The 19,170-nt window shown below is 43.0% G+C and overlaps 1 protein-coding gene across 1 annotated transcript; it reads left to right on the forward strand.

The window, feature by feature from the left end:
• The first annotated feature begins 11,268 nt into the window (after positions 1-11,268).
• On the forward strand, positions 11,269-12,869 carry LOC115171361 (forkhead box protein D2-like). The gene has a single exon (XM_029728100.1). The coding sequence runs from the start codon at positions 11,583-11,585 to the stop codon at positions 12,543-12,545; it is 963 nt and encodes a 320-aa protein (XP_029583960.1). The 5' UTR covers positions 11,269-11,582; the 3' UTR covers positions 12,546-12,869.
• The last annotated feature ends 6,301 nt before the right edge of the window (positions 12,870-19,170 follow it).

The following is a 19,170-nucleotide window of genomic DNA, read 5'->3' on the forward strand; positions in this document are numbered from 1 at the left end:
ATCATGCGGACTGGGATATGTTCCGGGTAGCTTCCGAGAATAATTTTGACGTGTACACTGAGACGGTTAGTGATTTTATCCAGAAGTGTATAGGAGATGTTGTTCCCACTGTGACTATTAAAACCTACCCTAACCAGAAACCGTGTATAGATAGCAGCATTCGCACAAAACTGAAAGTGCGAACCACTTAATTTAACCATGGCAAGGTGACTGGGAATATGGCAGAATACAAACAGAGTAGTCATTCCCTCCGCAAGGCAATCAAACAGGCAAAACATCAGTATAGAGACAAAGTGGAGTCTCAATTCATTAGCTTTCTTACAAGAGACGTATGTGGCAGGGTCTACAGACAATCACAGACTGCAAAAGGAAAACCAGCCACGTCGCGGACACCAACGTCTTGCTTCAGGACAAGCTAAACACGTTCTTTGCCCGCTTTGAGGATAACACAGTGCCACTGACGCGGCCAGCTACCAAGGACTGTGGGCTCTCCTTCTCTGTGGCCGACGTGAATAAGACATTTAAACGTGTTATCCCTCACAAGACTGCCGACCCAGACGGCATCCCTAGCCGCATCTTTAGAGCATGCGCAGATCAGCTGGCTGGTGTGTTTACGGACATATTCAATCTCTCCCTATCCCAGCCTGCTGTCCCCGCATGCTTCAAGATGGCCACCATTGTTCCTGTACCCAAGAATGCAAAGGTAACTGAACTAAATTACTATTGCCACGTAGCCCTCACTTCTGTCATCATGAAGTGCTTTGAGAGACTAGTCAATGATCCTATCACCTCCACCTTACCTGTCACCCTAGACCCACTTCAATTTGCTTACCGCCCCAATAGGTCCACAGACGTTGCAATCGCCATCACACTGCCCTATCCCATCTGGACAAGAGGAATACCTATGTAAGAATGCTGTTCATTGACTATAGCTCAGCATTCAACACCATAGTACCCTCCAAGCTCATCATTAAGCTCGAGGCCCTGGGTCTGATCCCCGCCCTGTGCAATTGGGTCCTGGACTTCCTGACGGGCCAACTCCAGGTGGTGAAGGTAGGAAACAACCTCTCCACTTCGCTGATCCTCAACACTGGGGCCCCACAAGAGTGCGTGCTCAGCCCCCTCCTGTACTCCCTGTTCACTCATGACTGAGTGGCCATGCATGCCTCCAACTCAATCATCAAGTTTTCAGACGACACAACAGTAGTAGGCTTGATTACCAACAATGACGAGACAGCAAACAGGGAGGAGGTGAGGGCTCTGGGAGTGTGGTGTCAGGAAAATAACCTCATGGGTCATTTTAGCCCATGTATCGAACAGAGACTGTATGATAACAGTGTCAGAGCCGTATGCCATCTTTTATTATGTGGTCAGTCATGATTCATCTCAGAACTCTGGTAAATTAGAAAATAGATCATGTGTAAACTCTGGGACAGCCAGTGCCTTCATTGATTACACTAGCATCATCAGGCCTCAGCACATATACAGTTGAAGTCTGAAGTTTACATACACCTTAGCTAAATACATTTAAACTCAGTTATTCACAATTCCTGGCATTTAATCCTAGTAAAAATTCCCTGTATTAGGTCAGTTAGGATCACCACTTTGTTTTAAGAATGTGAAATGTAAGAATAATAGTAGAGAGAATTATTTATTTCAGCTTTTATTTCTTTCATCACATTCCCAGTGGGTCAGAAGTTTATATACACTCAATTAGTATTTGGTAGCATTGCCTTTAAATTGTTTAACTTGGGTCAAACGTTTCAGGTAGCATTCCACAAGCTTCCCACAATAAGTTGGGTGAATTTTGGCCCATTCCTCCTGACAGAGCTGGTGTAACAGAGTCAGGTTTGTAGGCCTCCTTGCTCGCACACACTTTTTCAGTTTCAGATGGCCACTCCAATACCTTGACATTGTTGTCCTTAAGCCATTTTGCCACAACTTTGGATGTATGCTTGGGGTCATTGTCCATTTGGAAGACCCATTGTGACCAAGCTTTAACTTCCTGACTGATGTCTTAAGATGTTGCTTCAATATATCCACATAATTTTCCATCCTCATGATGCCATCTATTTCGTGAAGTGCACCAGTCCCTCCTGCAGCAAAGCACCCACACAACATGATGCTGCCACCCCCGTGCTTCACGGTTGGAATGGTGTTCTTTGGCTTGCAAGCCTCCCCCTTTTTCTCCAAACATAACGATGGTCATTATGGCCAAACAGTTCTATTCTCGTTTCATCAGACCAGAGGACATTTCTCCAAAAAGTACGATCTTCATCCCCTTTTGCAGTTGCAAACCGTAGTCTGGCTTTTTTATGGCGGTTTTGGAACAGTGGCTTCTTCCTTGCTGAGCGGCCTTTCAGGTTATGTCGATATAGGACTCGTTTTACTGTGGATATAGATACTTTTGTACCGGTTTCCTCCAGCATCTTCACAAGGTCCTTTGCTGTTGTTCTGGGATTGATTTGCACTTTTTGCACCAAAGTACGTTCATCTCTAGGAGACAGAACACGTCTCCTTCCTGAGCGGTATGACGGCTGCGTGGTCCCATGGTGTTTATACTTGCGTAGTATTGTTTGTACAGATGAACGTGGTACCTTCAGGCGTTTGGAAATTGCTCCCAAGGATGAACCAGACTTGTGGAGGTGTACAATTTTTCTTCTGAGGTCTTGGCTGATCTATTTTCATTTTCCCATGATGTCAAGCAAAGAGGCACTGAGTTTGAAGGTAGGCCTTGAAATACATTCACGGGTACACCTCCAATTGACTCAAATGATGTCAATTAGCCTATCAGAAGCTTCTAAAGCCATGACATCATTTTCTGGAATTTTCCAAGCTGTTTAAAGGAACAGTCAACTTAGTGTATGTCAACTTCTGACCCACTGGAATTGTGATACAGTGAATTATAAGTGAAATGAACAATTGTTGGAAAAATTACTTGGTGTCATGCACAAAGTAGATGTCCTAACCGACTTGCCAAAACTATAGTTTGTTAACAACAAATTTGTGGAGTGGTTGAAAAATGAGTTTCAACGACTCCAACCTAAGTGTATGTAAACTTCCGACTTCAAGTGTATCACTGTCAAACTGAAATGGTCCACCCACACAGACAGTGTGGTGAAGAAGGCGCAACAGCACCTCTTCAACCTCAGGAGGCTGAAGAAATTTGGCTTGTCACCTAAAACCCTTACAAACTTTTACAGATTGTCATGTCCTGACCAGCAGAGGGAGGTATTGTACCAGTTGTGGTCAGGATGTGGCAGGTTGTTTGTATGTTAAGGGTTTGTGTTGGGGATGGGACTCCCAATTGAAGGCAGGTGTGTTGAGTTGCCTTTGATTGGGAGTCCTATATAGTAGGGTGTGTTTTTCTTTGGGATTGTGGGTTTGTGTGCACTGCGTTTGTTTTAGCCTGCCACACTGTTGCCATTGTGAGTATTGTTTTTTTGGTTTTCCAGTGGATACTTTACTTGTTTTTTATCAATAAACATGAGTATCCACATTCCCGCTGCGCCTTGGTCCATTCCTAACGACGGTTGTTACAGAACTACCCACCACCAAAGGACCAAGCACTGGAAGAGGAGGAAGCCACAGGAGAACAGGGTGGATGAATGGACATGGGAGGACGTCCTGGACGGCAAGGGATGCTACACCTGGGAGGAAATCCTGGCCGGAAGGGATCGCCTCCCATGGGAACAGGTGGAGGCACTCAGGAGAGTGGAGGCAGCTGGACAGAGGAACCAACGGGAACGTTATGCTGGAACACGGTTGGGTAGGAAACCCGAGAGGCACCCCCAATATTTTTTTTTGAGGGGGCACACGGGTAGCTTGGCCAGGCCAAGGAAGAGCCGTAAGCCAGCTACCCGTGATTACAGGGAGGTGCGCATGAGGTGGAGGGCGCCATGTTACGCTGAGGTACGCACCATCTCGCCTACATGGACGCACAGGCCAGTCCGCCCTGTACCAGCGCCCCGCATGTGCCAGGGTGAGGTGAGCATCGAGCCAGAAGGGGTGATGCCAACCCTGCGCTCAAGACCGCCAGTGCGCCTCGAAGGTCCGGTGTTTCCCGCTATACGCACTAGCATGGAGGTGCGTGTCTCCAGGCTGGCACGTCCAGTACCAGCCCCACGCATCAGGCGTCTAGTGCGTCAGCCTAGCCTCGCCAGTCAAGAGTCACCAGAGCTGTCCGCCAGTCAAGAGTCGCCAGAGCTGCCTGCCAGTCAGGAGTCGCCAGAGCTGCCTGCCAGTCAGGAGTCGCCAGAGCTGCCTGCCAGTCAGGAGTCGCCAGAGCTGCCTGCCAGTCAGGAGTCGCCAGAGCTGCCTGCCAGTCAGGAGTCGCCAGAGCTGCCTGCCAGTCAGGAGTCGCCAGAGCTGCCTGACTGCCCGGAGATGCCAGAGCGGCCCGACTGCCCGGAGATGCCAGAGCGGCCCGACTGCCCGGAGATGCCAGAGTGGCCCGACTGCCCGGAGATGCCAGAGTGGCCCGACTGCCCGGAGATGCCAGAGTGGCCCGACTGCCTGGAGATGCCAGAGTGGCCCGACTGCCCGGAGATGCCAGAGAGGCCCGACTGCCCGGAGATGCCAGAGTGGCCCGACTGCCCGGAGATGCCAGAGTGGCCCGACTGCCCGGAGATGCCAGAGTGGCCCGACTGCCCGGGTCTGCCAGAGTGGCCCGACTGTCCTCCGGGTCTGCCAGAGTGGTCCGACTGTCCTCCGGGTCTGCCAGAGTGGCCCGACTGTCCTCCGGGTCTGCCAGAGTGGCCCGACTATCCTCCGGCCCAGCCCGAGGGGCCCGCCTGTCCCCCGGCCCAGCCCGAGGGGCCCGCCTGTCCCCCGGCCCAGCCCAAGTGGCCCGCCTGTCCTCCGGCCCAGCCCGAGTGGCCCGCCTGTCCTCCGGCCCAGCCCGAGTGGCCCGCCTGTCTTCCGACCCAGCCAGAGTGGCCCGCATGTCTTCCGGTCCAGCCAGAGTGGTCCGTCTGCCAGGGTCAGCCCGAGTGGCCCGTCTGCCAGGGTCAGCCCGAGTGGCCCGTCTGCCCGGCGCAGCTATCGGCGCCACCGAAGTGGGCAACGCCGAAGGTGGAGCGAGGTCCACGTCCTGCACCTGAGCCACCTCCAGGATAGGTGGGTTGGGGAGGGAGGGTGTAGCACAGTGCCGTCGGTGACGGCAGCCACCCTCCCTTCCCTCCCTTATTGTTTAGGGGTTATTGCTTATTGGTTTTGTTGGGGATTGTTTTTTTTGTGTTTTCTTTTTTTTAGGTGCATTCCGGGGTCTGCACCTTGAGGGGGGGGGGGGTACTGTCACATCCTGACCAGCAGAGGGAGGTATTGTATCAGTTGTGGTCAGGATGTGGCAGGTTGTTTGTATGTTAAGGGTTTGTGTTGGGGATGGGACTCCCAATTGAAGGCAGGTGTGTTGAGTTGCCTTTGATTGGGAGTCCTATATAGTAGGGTGTGTTTTTCTTTGGGATTGTGGGTAGTTGTTTGTGTGCACTGCGTTTGTTTTAGCCTGCCACACTGTTGCCGTTGTGAGTATTGTTTTTTTGGTTTTCCAGTGGATACTTTACTTGTTTTTTATCAATAAACATGAGTATCCACATTCCCGCTGCGCCTTGGTCCATTCCTAACGACGGTTGTTACACAGATGCACAATTGAGAGCATCCTGTTGGGCTGTATCACTGCCTGGTACGGTAACTGCACCGCCCACAACTGCAGGGCTCTCCAGGACAAACTACCTGCCCTCCAGGACACCTACAGCACCTGATGTCACAGGAAGGCCAAAAAGATCTTCAAGGACAACAACCACCCGAACCACTGCCTGTTCACCCTGCTATCATCCAGAAGGTGAGGTCAGTACAGGTACATCAAAGCTGGGACCAAGAGACTGAAAAACAGCTTCTATCTCAAGGCCATCAGACTGTTAAATAGCCATCACTAGCACAGCGAGGATGCTGTTTACATACACAGATTCAAAATCATTCGTCACTTTAATAATGCCACTTAGATAATGTTTACATACAGTACCTTGGATTACTTATCTCATATGTTTATACTGTATTCTATCTACTGTATCTTAGTCTATGCCGCTCTGACATTGCTCATCCATATATTTATATATTCTTAATTCCATTCCTTTACTTAGATTTGTGTGTATTTGGTAATTGTTGTGAAATTGTTAGATATTACTTGTTAGATATTGCTGCACTGTTGGAACTAGAAGCACAAACATTTCGCTACACCCACAACAACTGCTAAACACGTGTATGTGACCAATACAATTTGATTTGATTTGATTTTAAAAGGTGTTAAACAAATCTAAATATATTTTATATTTCAGATTCTTCAATGTAGCCACCCTTTGCCTTGATGACAGCTTTGCACTCTATTGGCATTCTCTCAACCAGCTTCATGAGGTAGTCATCTGGAACGCATTTCAATTAACAGGTGTGCCTTTGTTAAAAGTTAATTTGAGGAATTTCTTTCCTTCTTAATGTGTTTGAGCCAATCAGTTGTTTGGTGACAAGGTAGGGGTGGTATACAGAAGATAGCCCTATTTGGTAAAAGACCAAGTCCATTTTATGGCAAGAACAACTCAAATAAGCAAAGAGAAACGACAGTCCATCATTACTTTAAGACATGGTCAGTCAATCTGGAACATTTCAAGAATTAAAAAAAACCTTCAAGTGCTATGATGAAACTGGCTCTCATGAGGACCACCACAGGAAATGAATACCAAGATTTACCTCTGCTGCAGAGGATAAGTTCATTAGAGTTACCAGCCTCAGAAATTCCAGCCCAAATAAATGCTTCACAGAGTTCAAGTAATAGACACATCTCAACATTAACTATTCAGAAGAGACTGTGTGAATCAGGCCTTCATGATCTAATTGCTGCAAAGGAACCACTACTAAAGGACACCAATAAGAAGAAGAGACTTGCTTGGGCCAAGAAACATGAGTAATGGACATTAGACCAGTGGAAATCTGTCCTTTGGTCTGATGATTCCAAATTTGAGATTTTTGGTTCCAACCGCCGTGTCTTTGTGAGACGTAGAGTAGATGAACGGATGATCCCCGCATGTGTGGTTCCCACCACGAAGCATGGAGGAGGAGGTGTGATGTTGTGGGGGTGTTTTGCTGGTGACACTATCAGTGATTTATTTAGAATTCAAGGCACACTTAACCAGCATGGCTACCCCACCATTCTGTAGCAATACGCCATCCCATCTGGTTTGCACTTAGTGGGAATATATTATTTTTTTCAACAGGACAATGACCCAACACACCTCCAGGCTGTGTAAGGGCTATTTGACCAAGAAGGAGAGGGATGGAGAGCTGCATCATACGGCCTGGCCTCCACATCCACCAGTCCTCAACCCAATTGAGATAGTTTGGGATGAGTTGGGCCGCAGAGTGAAGGAAAAGCAACCAACAAGTGCTCAGAATATGTGGGAACGCCTTCAAGACTGTTGGAAAAGCATTCCAGGTGAAGCTGGTTGAGAGAATGCCAAGAGTGTGCAAAGCTGTCATCAAGGCAAAGGGTGGCTACTTTTGAAGAATCTCAAATGTCAAATATATTTAATTTGTTTAATACTTTTTTGGTTACTACATTATTCAATGTGTGTTATTGAATAGTTTTGATGTCTTCACTATTATTCTACAATGTGGAAAATAGTAAAAAATAAAGAAAAACCCTGGAATGAGTAGGTGTGTCCAAACTTTTGACTGGTACTATATATATGCCTTGATGACAGCTTTGCACACTCTTGGCATTCTCTCAACCAGCTTCACCTGGAATGCTTTTCCAACAGTCTTGAAGGCGTTCCTAGTTATTATTATTGTTATTATTTTAGCTATTTTTATTGGTACACGGGCCTACAAAAGGGTGGGGCAGCAAGTTGCCCATCCCTGCTCTAAGTGGTAATTGATGACGTCTTATGTTTTTGTATGTGATGGTGTGATTTTTCATTTATGCCACAAGATGGCGTCATGCTCGCTTTTGGAGAAACGTCTCTCCTGAACACACTCAACATGACTAGGTATTCTAAATTGCTTTTGGTCCTCTGTAGTTAACATGTGGTTTGACGTAGACTCCTTGGAAATGTGCTCCTTCATAGAGATGTAATATTTCTTTATTTGCCAAAAGCTATTTGAAACTGAAGGCATGGGGGGGGTAAATGTAATAGCACACAAAAATTAAATCAGATCAAGGCGATAGTGAAAACTCTTGTAAAGCAAAACGTACTGACCTGATGATTTATGAAATTCCAACCTCTTCTGGATCCCTCCTAAATGCAGAGACAGTGAGTCAAGCACACACACTCACTCATTCACAGAACAATACGCATGCACACACTTCCCGTTATTTCGTTTCTTACATCACTATTGTTTGGCTCAGCAGTTCCTTAAATGTGGATGAGCTATTAATTCATGATATACTAGCCTCTCACATTATGCCTGAGTCATTCAACACTGCACTGCCTAGGTTTTAAGTTTATAAAGCTGAAGAGGTGTTTATGTGAAATTGACAGAAAACATCCTCAGTCTTTGAAGTGCTAGTCAATATTTCTTAATAAAAAGCATTTGTTAGTCTACATTTTTTGTTTTCAATTTGATCAGGCTTACACATTGAAGGGATATTTTGACAGAATTTCTAACAGAAATATGTAGACGAATGTCTGAAGAATAATAGTTTTAAATGATTTACTGTGTGCGTGTTTGTGAGTGAGAGAGAGAGAGTCTGGGGTCTGAAGACAAATGAATGGAACGCCTATACTTCAAATTACTAAAAAGTTCCTCAGCAGATGAATTTAACTTGGGTTTAGCTCTATTTCTCGGTAGGACTAAGCTGCTTTAAATATAATTTACGATGTGATATGACGATGCACTACAACTTTTACGCGACAGCATCATCTTTTATGTCGCATCTAATAACAATATCGGATGGGGCGTTAACTTTCAATTGTTTCTTATAATGAATGAACTGTCATTTAGCCAATAGGCTATCTCAGTATAGGGCCTTTGTTGGTTTGATCATTTCCATCTCTGGTTTCTCAACGAGACATTTCAACGAGAAAAGAATAATGTTTCTCGTGCCAGCTATTGTCATTTTAGCGCCATATCTGTGGAAATTCAGACGAATTTCTATTATTTTCCGTTTTTGTTATTGAAACCACACAACGCGTTTTTCCGCCACGGCATTGGACCTGTTTCCAATCTGAAGACATGCGTGATGAATTTGGCAAATCATCTGCAGCTTGTCGGTAACGTAGCCCACCCACACCAGCCCAGTCGCCCGCTGCCCTGGGGTATCAATTGGAAATGTGAAAATCCCAACAAAGGACTAAATCATTAAACATAAACAACCCAGGGCCTTCGAACAATACAAAAGTGCCCTCCGCTTCTGGCATTCCTTTTATGTATTGGCAAGTGCAAATCTATTACTTTCAGCATAATACCAGTTTATTCTCAGTTGGCTATTAGACCTATTAGACTATATAAAAGGCAATTTAACAGTGTCATTACGGACTGTTATATGTTTAAAGATGTGTGTTTTCAATTGAGTAGCAGGCCGATGGTTTCCTTGTTCATGAGAAATAAGGCATATCAATTACATTTTTTTCAGTGTGTAATTTATGACATTATGACCGTCCTGTTACCTCTCGCTAAATAGGCTTCTCATGGAGGAAAAATAATGTCAGCAAGCCCTTTACCTTAGCCAGATCTAGTCATATGCCTGTCACGAAATTACAAGTAGGCTAGCTGCTACATTTAATTGGCATAGTAGCCTAGTTTCAATATGCTCGAATATTATTCCTGTTGCTATTATAATAGCAGCATGTTATGAGCATAATTAGGCTACTATACATTTCTATAGGCTACATTTCCCTCTATAAATTGTAAAAGTTGCAAGGCGCCGAAAATACTCTATCTATAGGGATAGACACCTTCTGAAGGTGACCTATAGGCCGACTGGTCCACCAATTGTTTTTGCCACTATAGGTATAGATAATGGAGTTGGCTCATACTTCTCTTCCGTCACTGCAAGTCCCCAATATCAACACAATTATTGTTAATATTCACTCTCTGATTTGTCTCACTTACCTTGGCTAAAACGAATAGGCCTACCACATTTATTTTTGATCGATCTAGATTGATTGATTTAATCTAGCCTTTAAATTATTGCAGAATTTTGAATGTGGGCCTCTGGCTGTAGTATATGAAGTGATATTTTCACAACCATTATGCCTTTATCGAAAGCACATCATTTCTTGAAAGAAGCATTAACCTAATAAAAATGATTCCTCACTTTGATTTTATTAAACTTCATGTCAAACTTGGTATTTTCAACATTTCTAACTCAACACGCTTCCCTACATTATAGTTGTTTAGTCGGTGCCATTTGTGCAAAATGTTAGAATTTATGCCTCGATCACACCTATAGAGTTTACGCAAAATGTACGCAGCATCATCTGGATATGTGTGCAACAAAAGTTCAACATTCACCATCTGCTACTGTTTCTGTCAAGCCGTCTATGCATACAATAAGATGCACATGTTCGATAAATCTAACATATGCACCACACAGAACGCACTGCAACTGCCTCTGTAACACAATGCTGCAAGGCAAACGCAGAGTTCCATTGGAAAGGAATGTACTTTTGGTGTACCAAAACACAATAAAGCTGTCGGTGTGATGGAGGCTTTAGGCTAATTTTTATTGTGTAGCCTTTCATTCATACTCATACTTCAATTCATACTCTCCTCCATGTTTTGCACATGGGCACATGTTGCTAAAATAGTATAAGAAAAATGTTCGAAGCGCCCTTAGTAGGGCGTTATTATTTATTCAGAAAAAAGCTTATACTGAGTTATCTTTGTTTTTGGCGCTTCACGAAATTACAATTATAGGCCATTTTGTTTTTGAAATGTGTTATTGATGTGGTGATAGTTCAGATGAGCTAGGGCGGCTATATGTCTACTCCTACATATATTTGATATTTCGAATAGCCATCTACAAGTAGGCCTTGGTCTAATAGGATAACATATCATTTTCCCCCACCATATTGATATTATAGTTGTCACTTATTGAACGAATGGTAATTTACTGAATGGAATTTGAAATATGATGTTGATATTGGAGTGATGGGATGATGATAGTTGGTACTTTGGTACCGATTGCCTTGTTTCGATTGGCTAAGAGCATCTCCTCGAGCATAACCATGACATCACAGTCACCTGATCCAATACGGTTACAGTTCCAACAGGAAACCAACGAGAGAGGATGCTGGACATCTTGGAAGACTCACCGCGCTTCATAACTTTCTCAGCCTCCCTTTTCTCCGTTTAAGGCTAAAAAGTTGTTCCATTTCATGTTTGTTTGGAGATAAAAAGGCTTTGGATTTTCTGAAGGATTGTTTTTTTCTCTTGAATAACTAACGTGAGAGGGGGCTGAGCGTACATATTTTAAGCTTGTTTTTTTTTGTGAATGGAGAGGGCAAAGCCTTGCGCGTGAGCATCTATCCCTTTCAAAGAACTGGCCCTTTCCCACCTGTTGGGGCAGGTGGTATTGGCTCTGCCCGTGGACTATGACATTGGACTTGGAGCCCATGGAAGATTTTGTTATTGACGTAGTAGGAGAGGGACTCAGGGATAACGGAGAGGAGCATCTCGTGTCCTTACCTTTGGAAGAGGCGAGAAGCGCAGAGCATGAACCTGACACTTTTTTGTCTTCGAGCGGGCAGGACGAGGATAGGGACGACTACTCACCCACGTCGAAGTGTCCTCCAGCAGCAAGTAAAAGCCCGACGTCGGTAAAGCCTCCATACTCCTACATCGCTTTGATAACAATGGCCATATTACAAAGCCCCAAAAAGCGTCTTACCCTCAGCGAGATATGTGACTTTATCAGCCACCGCTTCGTTTATTATCGTGAGAAGTTCCCTGCCTGGCAGAATTCCATCAGACACAACCTTTCGCTCAATGACTGCTTTGTCAAAATGCCCCGGGAGCCTGGTAATCCAGGAAAGGGAAACTACTGGACTCTAGACCCCAATTCTTCGGACATGTTTGAGAATGGGAGCTTTCTGCGACGAAGGAAGAGGTTCAAACGCCAGCATGTTCGTTTCGGGGTGCTCAAGGAGCAACCCCTTGAGCCCAGTGGCTTTCACAACTTTTATGGTACTTATGGACTTGGCACAGCGGGTCTTCAGCTACCCAGTTTGGAGATATATCCGTTCGGCTTCCATCACTATGCACACTCGTCATGCGCGCCCACCATCCCACCTGTTAGCTGCCTGCTACCGGCTTTGTCGAGCCTGTTTACCCGGAACTCTTTCGCTGCCAAGGCTTTTCTTCAATCACAGCAGCCTGTCACTATCGGGTCCTTCAATCCGAGCCGCTGTGCCACCTTTTCTTCCGCTTTGACCTCCAGCGCTCCATACGCGTCCCCTGCGCTGTTCCACTCCGCGGCGTCTCCACATCTCGTCAGTTTACATCAAGAATATCAGAAATTCCAAACTCAGCGCAGCACCTCTGACCTGGCTAAATGAGCAGTGCTTGTGAATATTTTAGTTGTGTTTCAGACTTAAAATTGTTTATTTGTATCTCAGGTGATAGAGATTTTTGAAGCTCTTGTGGAAACACAGGTATTTGGCAAATGGTAATTGGATGGACTTTCTTGTTGATCTAGGCCTATTTGAAAAGTTCTTAAGAATGCTGTAGATTTATGCCTTGCATTGATTACATTTTTCATAGCATCTTGCGTTTTTCTTTCTAAAGTATGAAATTACAATTGTCAATTGAAATGTAAATATTTAACTGACGAGTTTCCTTTTACATTCGGAAATAAATAAAGGGAATTATTTAAAACAAAATATTTAACTAAGTCATTTTTCTTATAGGCCTTTGCGTCACTGACCTGTCAATGTTGGCACAATTGAAGATCTGTAATTGATGCCTTTAACAACTGATTATTGCATAGCGTATATGTTTAATCAATGGAAATATAGCTGCATTTAAAAAAAAAAAACTATAATAGGCCTAAATGCGCAGTGAATTTGATTGCATCTTTCAGCAGGAAAACCATTTAATTCATAATGTTGTTGATTGTGTAGATAATGTGTCGGTTAAATTATGTTCAAAACTTTTTACAAAATTAGGGTAATTTTAGTTTGGCTGGTTAGCATTTCTCTAATAATAAAATATTATTTTATTCAATTATATGATGTTTAGGCCTACATGTAAAAAATGTAAGCCTATATTAAGTCAAATACAATTCTTAAAATAATTATATATATATATATATATATATATATATATATATATATATAGCTTTAAAAGTGTCTGAATCAAGTATCCTGGAATGTTATGACTACATGTTGGGGATTTTCTGATACTACAATTGAAACATTTTATTTTTGTTCGTATTTTTTATGGCTACAATATAGGCCCTACTGCAATTATTTATATATTATGAAAATCTCTCAATGTGGTTGTTCTGCAGCATCTCGCTGTCGTTTGCCATTCGTACCCAAAAACTGACGCTTAAACACATTGTAAATGAATGCTCTTTCTAAATTTGAAGTCTAGAAGTAACGGTCTGTGCAGCTGCGCAGCTTTCAGATTGTCAGTTGAGTTACACCACATCCATCCATTAGTTCAACATCCTATTATAATTGCCTGATTTTGCGTCATTCTCCACACAGCCTGCTCGTTCTCAAACCAAAAATTGAAAAAATCTGTACAACACATTCAAAGACTTCATATTTTCATGTCAGATTATGAGGTAATTTCTAAACCCGCATTTGGTTGTCTCTCTCCAAAGCATTCCTTATAAGATTTTTTTATAGAAATGTTTTAATATGTTTGTATGGGAGATGTAGGTTGAGCATATAGCCTACTATTCAAAGAGGTATACCACAAATGAACCGTTGCCAGTTGAGGATTTATTCAAATGTGTTTAAATAGAAATCTACAAGACCGATTTAACTCGGTTTTGCTAGAACCAGATTCGTGGAATATAGATCTATTAGTCAGAAAATAAAAGCAATATTACATTGTAAGAATATTAAAGCCCTGAGAATTATGGATGTTTTAAAACAATATTTGAAAGTAATTAATAACAAATAGCTTTATAACTTGATAGATATCACAATCAAGTAAAATTGTGATACTGTATGTTATATATGTGTAAACATAAAAGGAACAAAACATAAAAGGAATATAAAGGTTTCCTTGCCCTCTTAATATCGTTTGAAATATCTGGAGCCACATTGGAGATGATTCTAGTACTGTTTCAACCCAAAGTAACAGACATTTTTCATGGATTATAATGAAGATTGAGTATTTGAGACAGATTATTCATGTAAATGTTGAATTATATAATTAACCATATTTGTTGTTTTCTTTTAACGTCCTTGTTTAGATTTATTGTGTGTTTTCCTTTTACTTCTATGCCAGACCGTGCTGTGTTACACTGAAAATGACAGGAAGAAAATAATGTTAGGTTTCATGGGAGGAAAGTATTTATTTCATTCTATTCTAAGTCTAGATTAGATTGATGACTACTCTAAAGCTTTTGGAAAGGGCTGATGGATAGAAGTACAATATCCAATTCAGTCTAATGCCGTTTGGCACCCATTGAAGGAGTTAAATAAATAAAAAGATTGTTGCCTGATGGCGAATTGTTAAGTTGCTTGACTGAGAGAGAAATACACAATGATTTTCTTTGTGGGTCCCCGTTTGAATAAGGAATAAGTTTTATTCAGGAAATATACAGACTCGCTCATACTGGGTCATACTGTTTATTTGATCTTTTTTGTGGTCATATATTTTTCTGCACATAAAACACTAAATGTTTATTATTGCTATTGATAATCTTAAACAGTGTGGTGAAGTAGCCTTAATAGATCCAGCATGAGATTCGTATCATCTGACAGTAAATATTTAGTGTTCGAATGATACTTATCTGCTTGAAAGAAAACTGAAAATACCACTAATGGGTCATTTTAGCCCATGTATCGAACAGAGACTGTATGATAAGTGTCAGAGCCGTAATGCCATCTTTTATTATGTGGTCAGTCATGATTCATCTCAGAACTCTGGTAAATTAGAAAATAGATAAAGTGTAAACTCTGGGACAGCCAGTGCCTTCATTGATTACACTAGCATCGTCAGGCCTCAGCACATATACAGTTGAAGTCTGAAGTTTACATACACCTTAGCCAAATACATTTAAACTCAGTTTTTCACAATTCCTGACATTTAAACATAGTAAAAATTCCCTCTCTTCAGTCAGTTATGATCACCACTTTATTTGAAGAATGTGAAATGTAAGAATAATAGTAGAGAGAATGATTTATTTCAGCTTTTATTTCTTTCATCACATTCCCAGTGGGTCAGAAGTTTACATACACTCAGTTAGTATTTGGTAGCATTGCCTTTAAATTGTTTAACTTGAGTCAAACATTTCGGGTAGCCTTCCACAAGCTTCCCACAATAAGTTGGGTGAATTTTGGCCCATTCCTCCTGACAGAGCTGGTGTAACTGAGTCAGGTTTGTAGGCCTCCTTGCTCGCACACACTTTTTCAGTTCTGCCCATACATTTGCTATTGGATTGAGATCAGGGCTTTGTGATGGCCACTCCAATACCTTGACTTTGTTGTCCTTAAGCCATTTTGCCACAACTTTGGAAGTATGCTTGGGGTCATTGTCCATTTGGAAGACCCATTTGCAACCAAGCTTTAAATTCCTGACTGATGTCTTGAGATGCTGCTTCAATATATCCACATAATTTTCCATCCTCATGATGCCATCTATTTTGTGAAGTGCACCAGTCCCTCCTGCAGCAAAGCACCCCCACAACATGATGCTACCACCCCTGTGCTTCACGGGTGGGATGGTGTTCTTCGGCTTGCAAGCCTCCCCCTTTTTCCTCCAAACATAACGATGGTCATTATGGCCAAACAGTTCTATTTTTGTTTCATCAGACCAGAGGACATTTCTCCAAAAAGTATGATCTTTGTCCCCATGTGCAGTTGCAAACCGTAGTCTGGCTTTTTCATGGCAGTTTTGGAGCAATGGCTTCTTCCTCGCTGAGCGGCCTTTAAGGTTATGTCGATATAGGACTGGTTTTACTGTGGATATAGATACTTTTGTACCTGTTTCCTCCAGCATCTTCACAAGGTCCTTTGCCGTTGTTCTGGGATTGATTTGCACTTTTCGCCCCAAAGTATGTTCATCACTAGGAGACAGAACGTGTCTCCTTCCTGAGCGGTATGACGGCTGCGTGGTCCCATGGTGTTTATACTTGCGTACTATTGTTTGTACAGATGAACGAGGTACATTCAGGCGTTTGGAAATTGCTCCCAAGGATGAACTTGTGGACTTGTAGAGGTCTACAATTTTTTTTCTGAGGTAGGCCTTGAAATACATCCACAGGTACACCTCCAGTTGACTCAAATTAGCCTATCAGAAGCTTCTAAAGCCATGACATCTTTTTGGGGAATTTTCCAAGCTGTCTAAAGGCACAGTCATCTTAGTGTATGTAAACTTCTGACCCACTGGAATTGTGATACAGTGAATTATAAGTGAAATAATCTGTCTGTAAACAATTGTTGGAAAAATTACTTGTGTCATGCACAAAGTAGATGTCCTAACTGACTTGCCAAAAATATAGTTTGTTAACAAGAAGTGTATGTAAACTTCCGACTTCATCTCTAGAAGCTGCAAATGCGCGCCTTTGAAACGTCTACATTTTAACCAGGCGTTATGGTTGAGAGTCACTTTCCCTGGTCAGGTATGATACCTCAAAGTCAAGTGCTCGTCATGCGTCAGTCAATGTGTCTGTGGGAAAGCTTTGTAGATGATGCAGAAGTCAATCCTCTTTTATCAAGAACAAATAGAGAAAGAGAAACAAACTATCAGAAAAGCAGAAGAGTGCTGTTGATTGACAGAAAGAGAAAGGAGTGACATTTATCTGCGGGGAAAGTCACTGCACCTGACAAAACAAGCAAGACAGAAACGTGCATGTATGTCCTCTCGTATGTGTGTTCAGCTGTCCTTTATCATACATGACTTCTCCATCCCTGTCGTAAGGGAGGAAGAAACTTGCCAATAATCAGTTGTGTTTGCCTTTATTTTCTTTCCTTTCCATCCTTCAAGATGGGTGTCTAACAGGATGTGAGAGACTGTTACTACTTCCTCTTTTTCTGTCAGTGGAGACCTGTTGCATTAACCCCTGGTCAGCACCACCTCTCTCCTACATTCTCTCTCTTATAGTCTCACTTTTGTTCTTGTTAAATGGCATGTGAAAGAATGTTCCTTGACTGCCAATTCGTTTAGAAATGAAATATGTGAAAGGGCTCAGTAATTGTAACAACAATGACACTGGGCCTTAAATTGAATACGTCACTACAGAAGACTCCAATCAATGTCACATTATGGTTATTCATAACACTATGAACTTGATGAATGTAGGTTTATGTGACTCCCATCAGTGATGCGTGCCCTGTTACCGCGCCAGGTTTCTACTCAGTTCAATGTGGATTATCAGTTATGACTTATTATAACTCACATCTTCCCTTTGATGTAGAGGCCATTTCCTGGGAAAAGTCCGTCGATTTAGTCAGAAGTCCATTCATGCCTGACACGGTTGCTATGCCATGCTTTCATTCTAGCATTATTAAGGCCAAGCCAAACAGGCAAGGTAAACTCATTCCTCCAACACCCACCCTCCCTTTCTTCCTTTCCACAGCCAGATCATGGTGCAGAGTGGTGCATTGTGGGATAGCCTTAGCAAATTCAGTCATTAGAGGAAAAACAATGTTTCAATGTTATTCCTACATGTTACAATGTTTCAATGTTATTCCTACATGTTACAATGTTTCAATGTTATTCCTACATGTTACAATGTTTCAATGTTATTCCTACATGTTATTCCTACATTTGAAATGCATCATTTGGAATGAGTTCCCTTTAATGTTTTCATTTTCCTGAACTGTTGAGAGTGGTTTGTAAGTTATTTAAACTGATTGAATTGAAATTGATTGAAAGAGACCAAAGACAATATAAGCATTTAAGTGCAGCACAATTTCAAAGGGATTATCTGTTGGCTACAGTGATCAGAATTGAGGGAGTGATAGTATCAATGTATAAAGGGGGAAGCTACAGTAAGTAGGTGGCATTTTGAGTTAGCCTTTGAAAAGCTAGCCCTGTGCTGCGGCTGCTCAGAGCGGAGGTTTTCTTCTCTCACTTTAATGGCTGACTTCCACAGGCCCGGCTTGTTGGCGTTTGCTTTTCCTGGCAGGGCTGATCCCTGCTGCCCCGCTTTTGAGAGTTATTCAATTATATATCTTCCACCCTACACGTCTCCCTCTCTCCCCTGCTTCACCGGTCTGTGCTTCACCCTGCCAGGCCCAGTAAAAAAGGGTGCTGCATTGGTGCACCGTTCTCCAGTCTCGTGCCCAAGAATGTATGTGTGTGGGGCGGTGGAGGGCAGTGCAGTGTGTTTTCGGAAAAGGGACCCCCCCCAACCCTCGGTGCCAGCAGTTGACAATGACATATAGCAGGAAAGCCACCCAGAAGGAGAATGATCTCACACCTCAGCCACGTGCTGAGAGAGAGAGGGAGGGAGAAAAAGAGGGAGAGCTGGGTAGAGAGAGGAAGGGAGAAAAATAGGGAGAGAGGGGTAGAGAGAGGGAGCGAGAAGGCTTTATAGAGATGGAGATAAAGAGATTGCAAGACAGGAAAAGACAAGTAGGCATGGGGTTTGATTGGGTGCCTGATAAGACAAGGGTGTTCCCTGTAGCTCAGTTGGTAGAGCATGGTGTTTGCAACACCAGGGTTGTGGGTTCGATTCCCACGGGGGGCCAGCACAGAAAAAAAAAAATGTATGAAATGTATGCATTCACTACTGTAAGTCGCTCTGGATAAGAGCGTCTGCTAAATGACGTAAATGTGAAGTTCTCTGAGTTGGTGTCGAGACTTAGATTTCCTGGTGTTAATCATAGGACCCTAATGGACTTCGCCTCTATACCCATGAATTGACTAACCACACCCTCCACCCACTGACTCCCTCTATATTCCAGAATAACTACCAAACTTCTCTCACGAAACACCAAGATCAAAAATATTCTCGCAAACAACATCAAAATATCCGCAGTTGCGCTCTGGGTT

Source organism: Salmo trutta, chromosome 32 (genome assembly GCF_901001165.1).
Source record: "Salmo trutta chromosome 32, fSalTru1.1, whole genome shotgun sequence".
NCBI lineage: Eukaryota > Metazoa > Chordata > Actinopteri > Salmoniformes > Salmonidae > Salmo > Salmo trutta.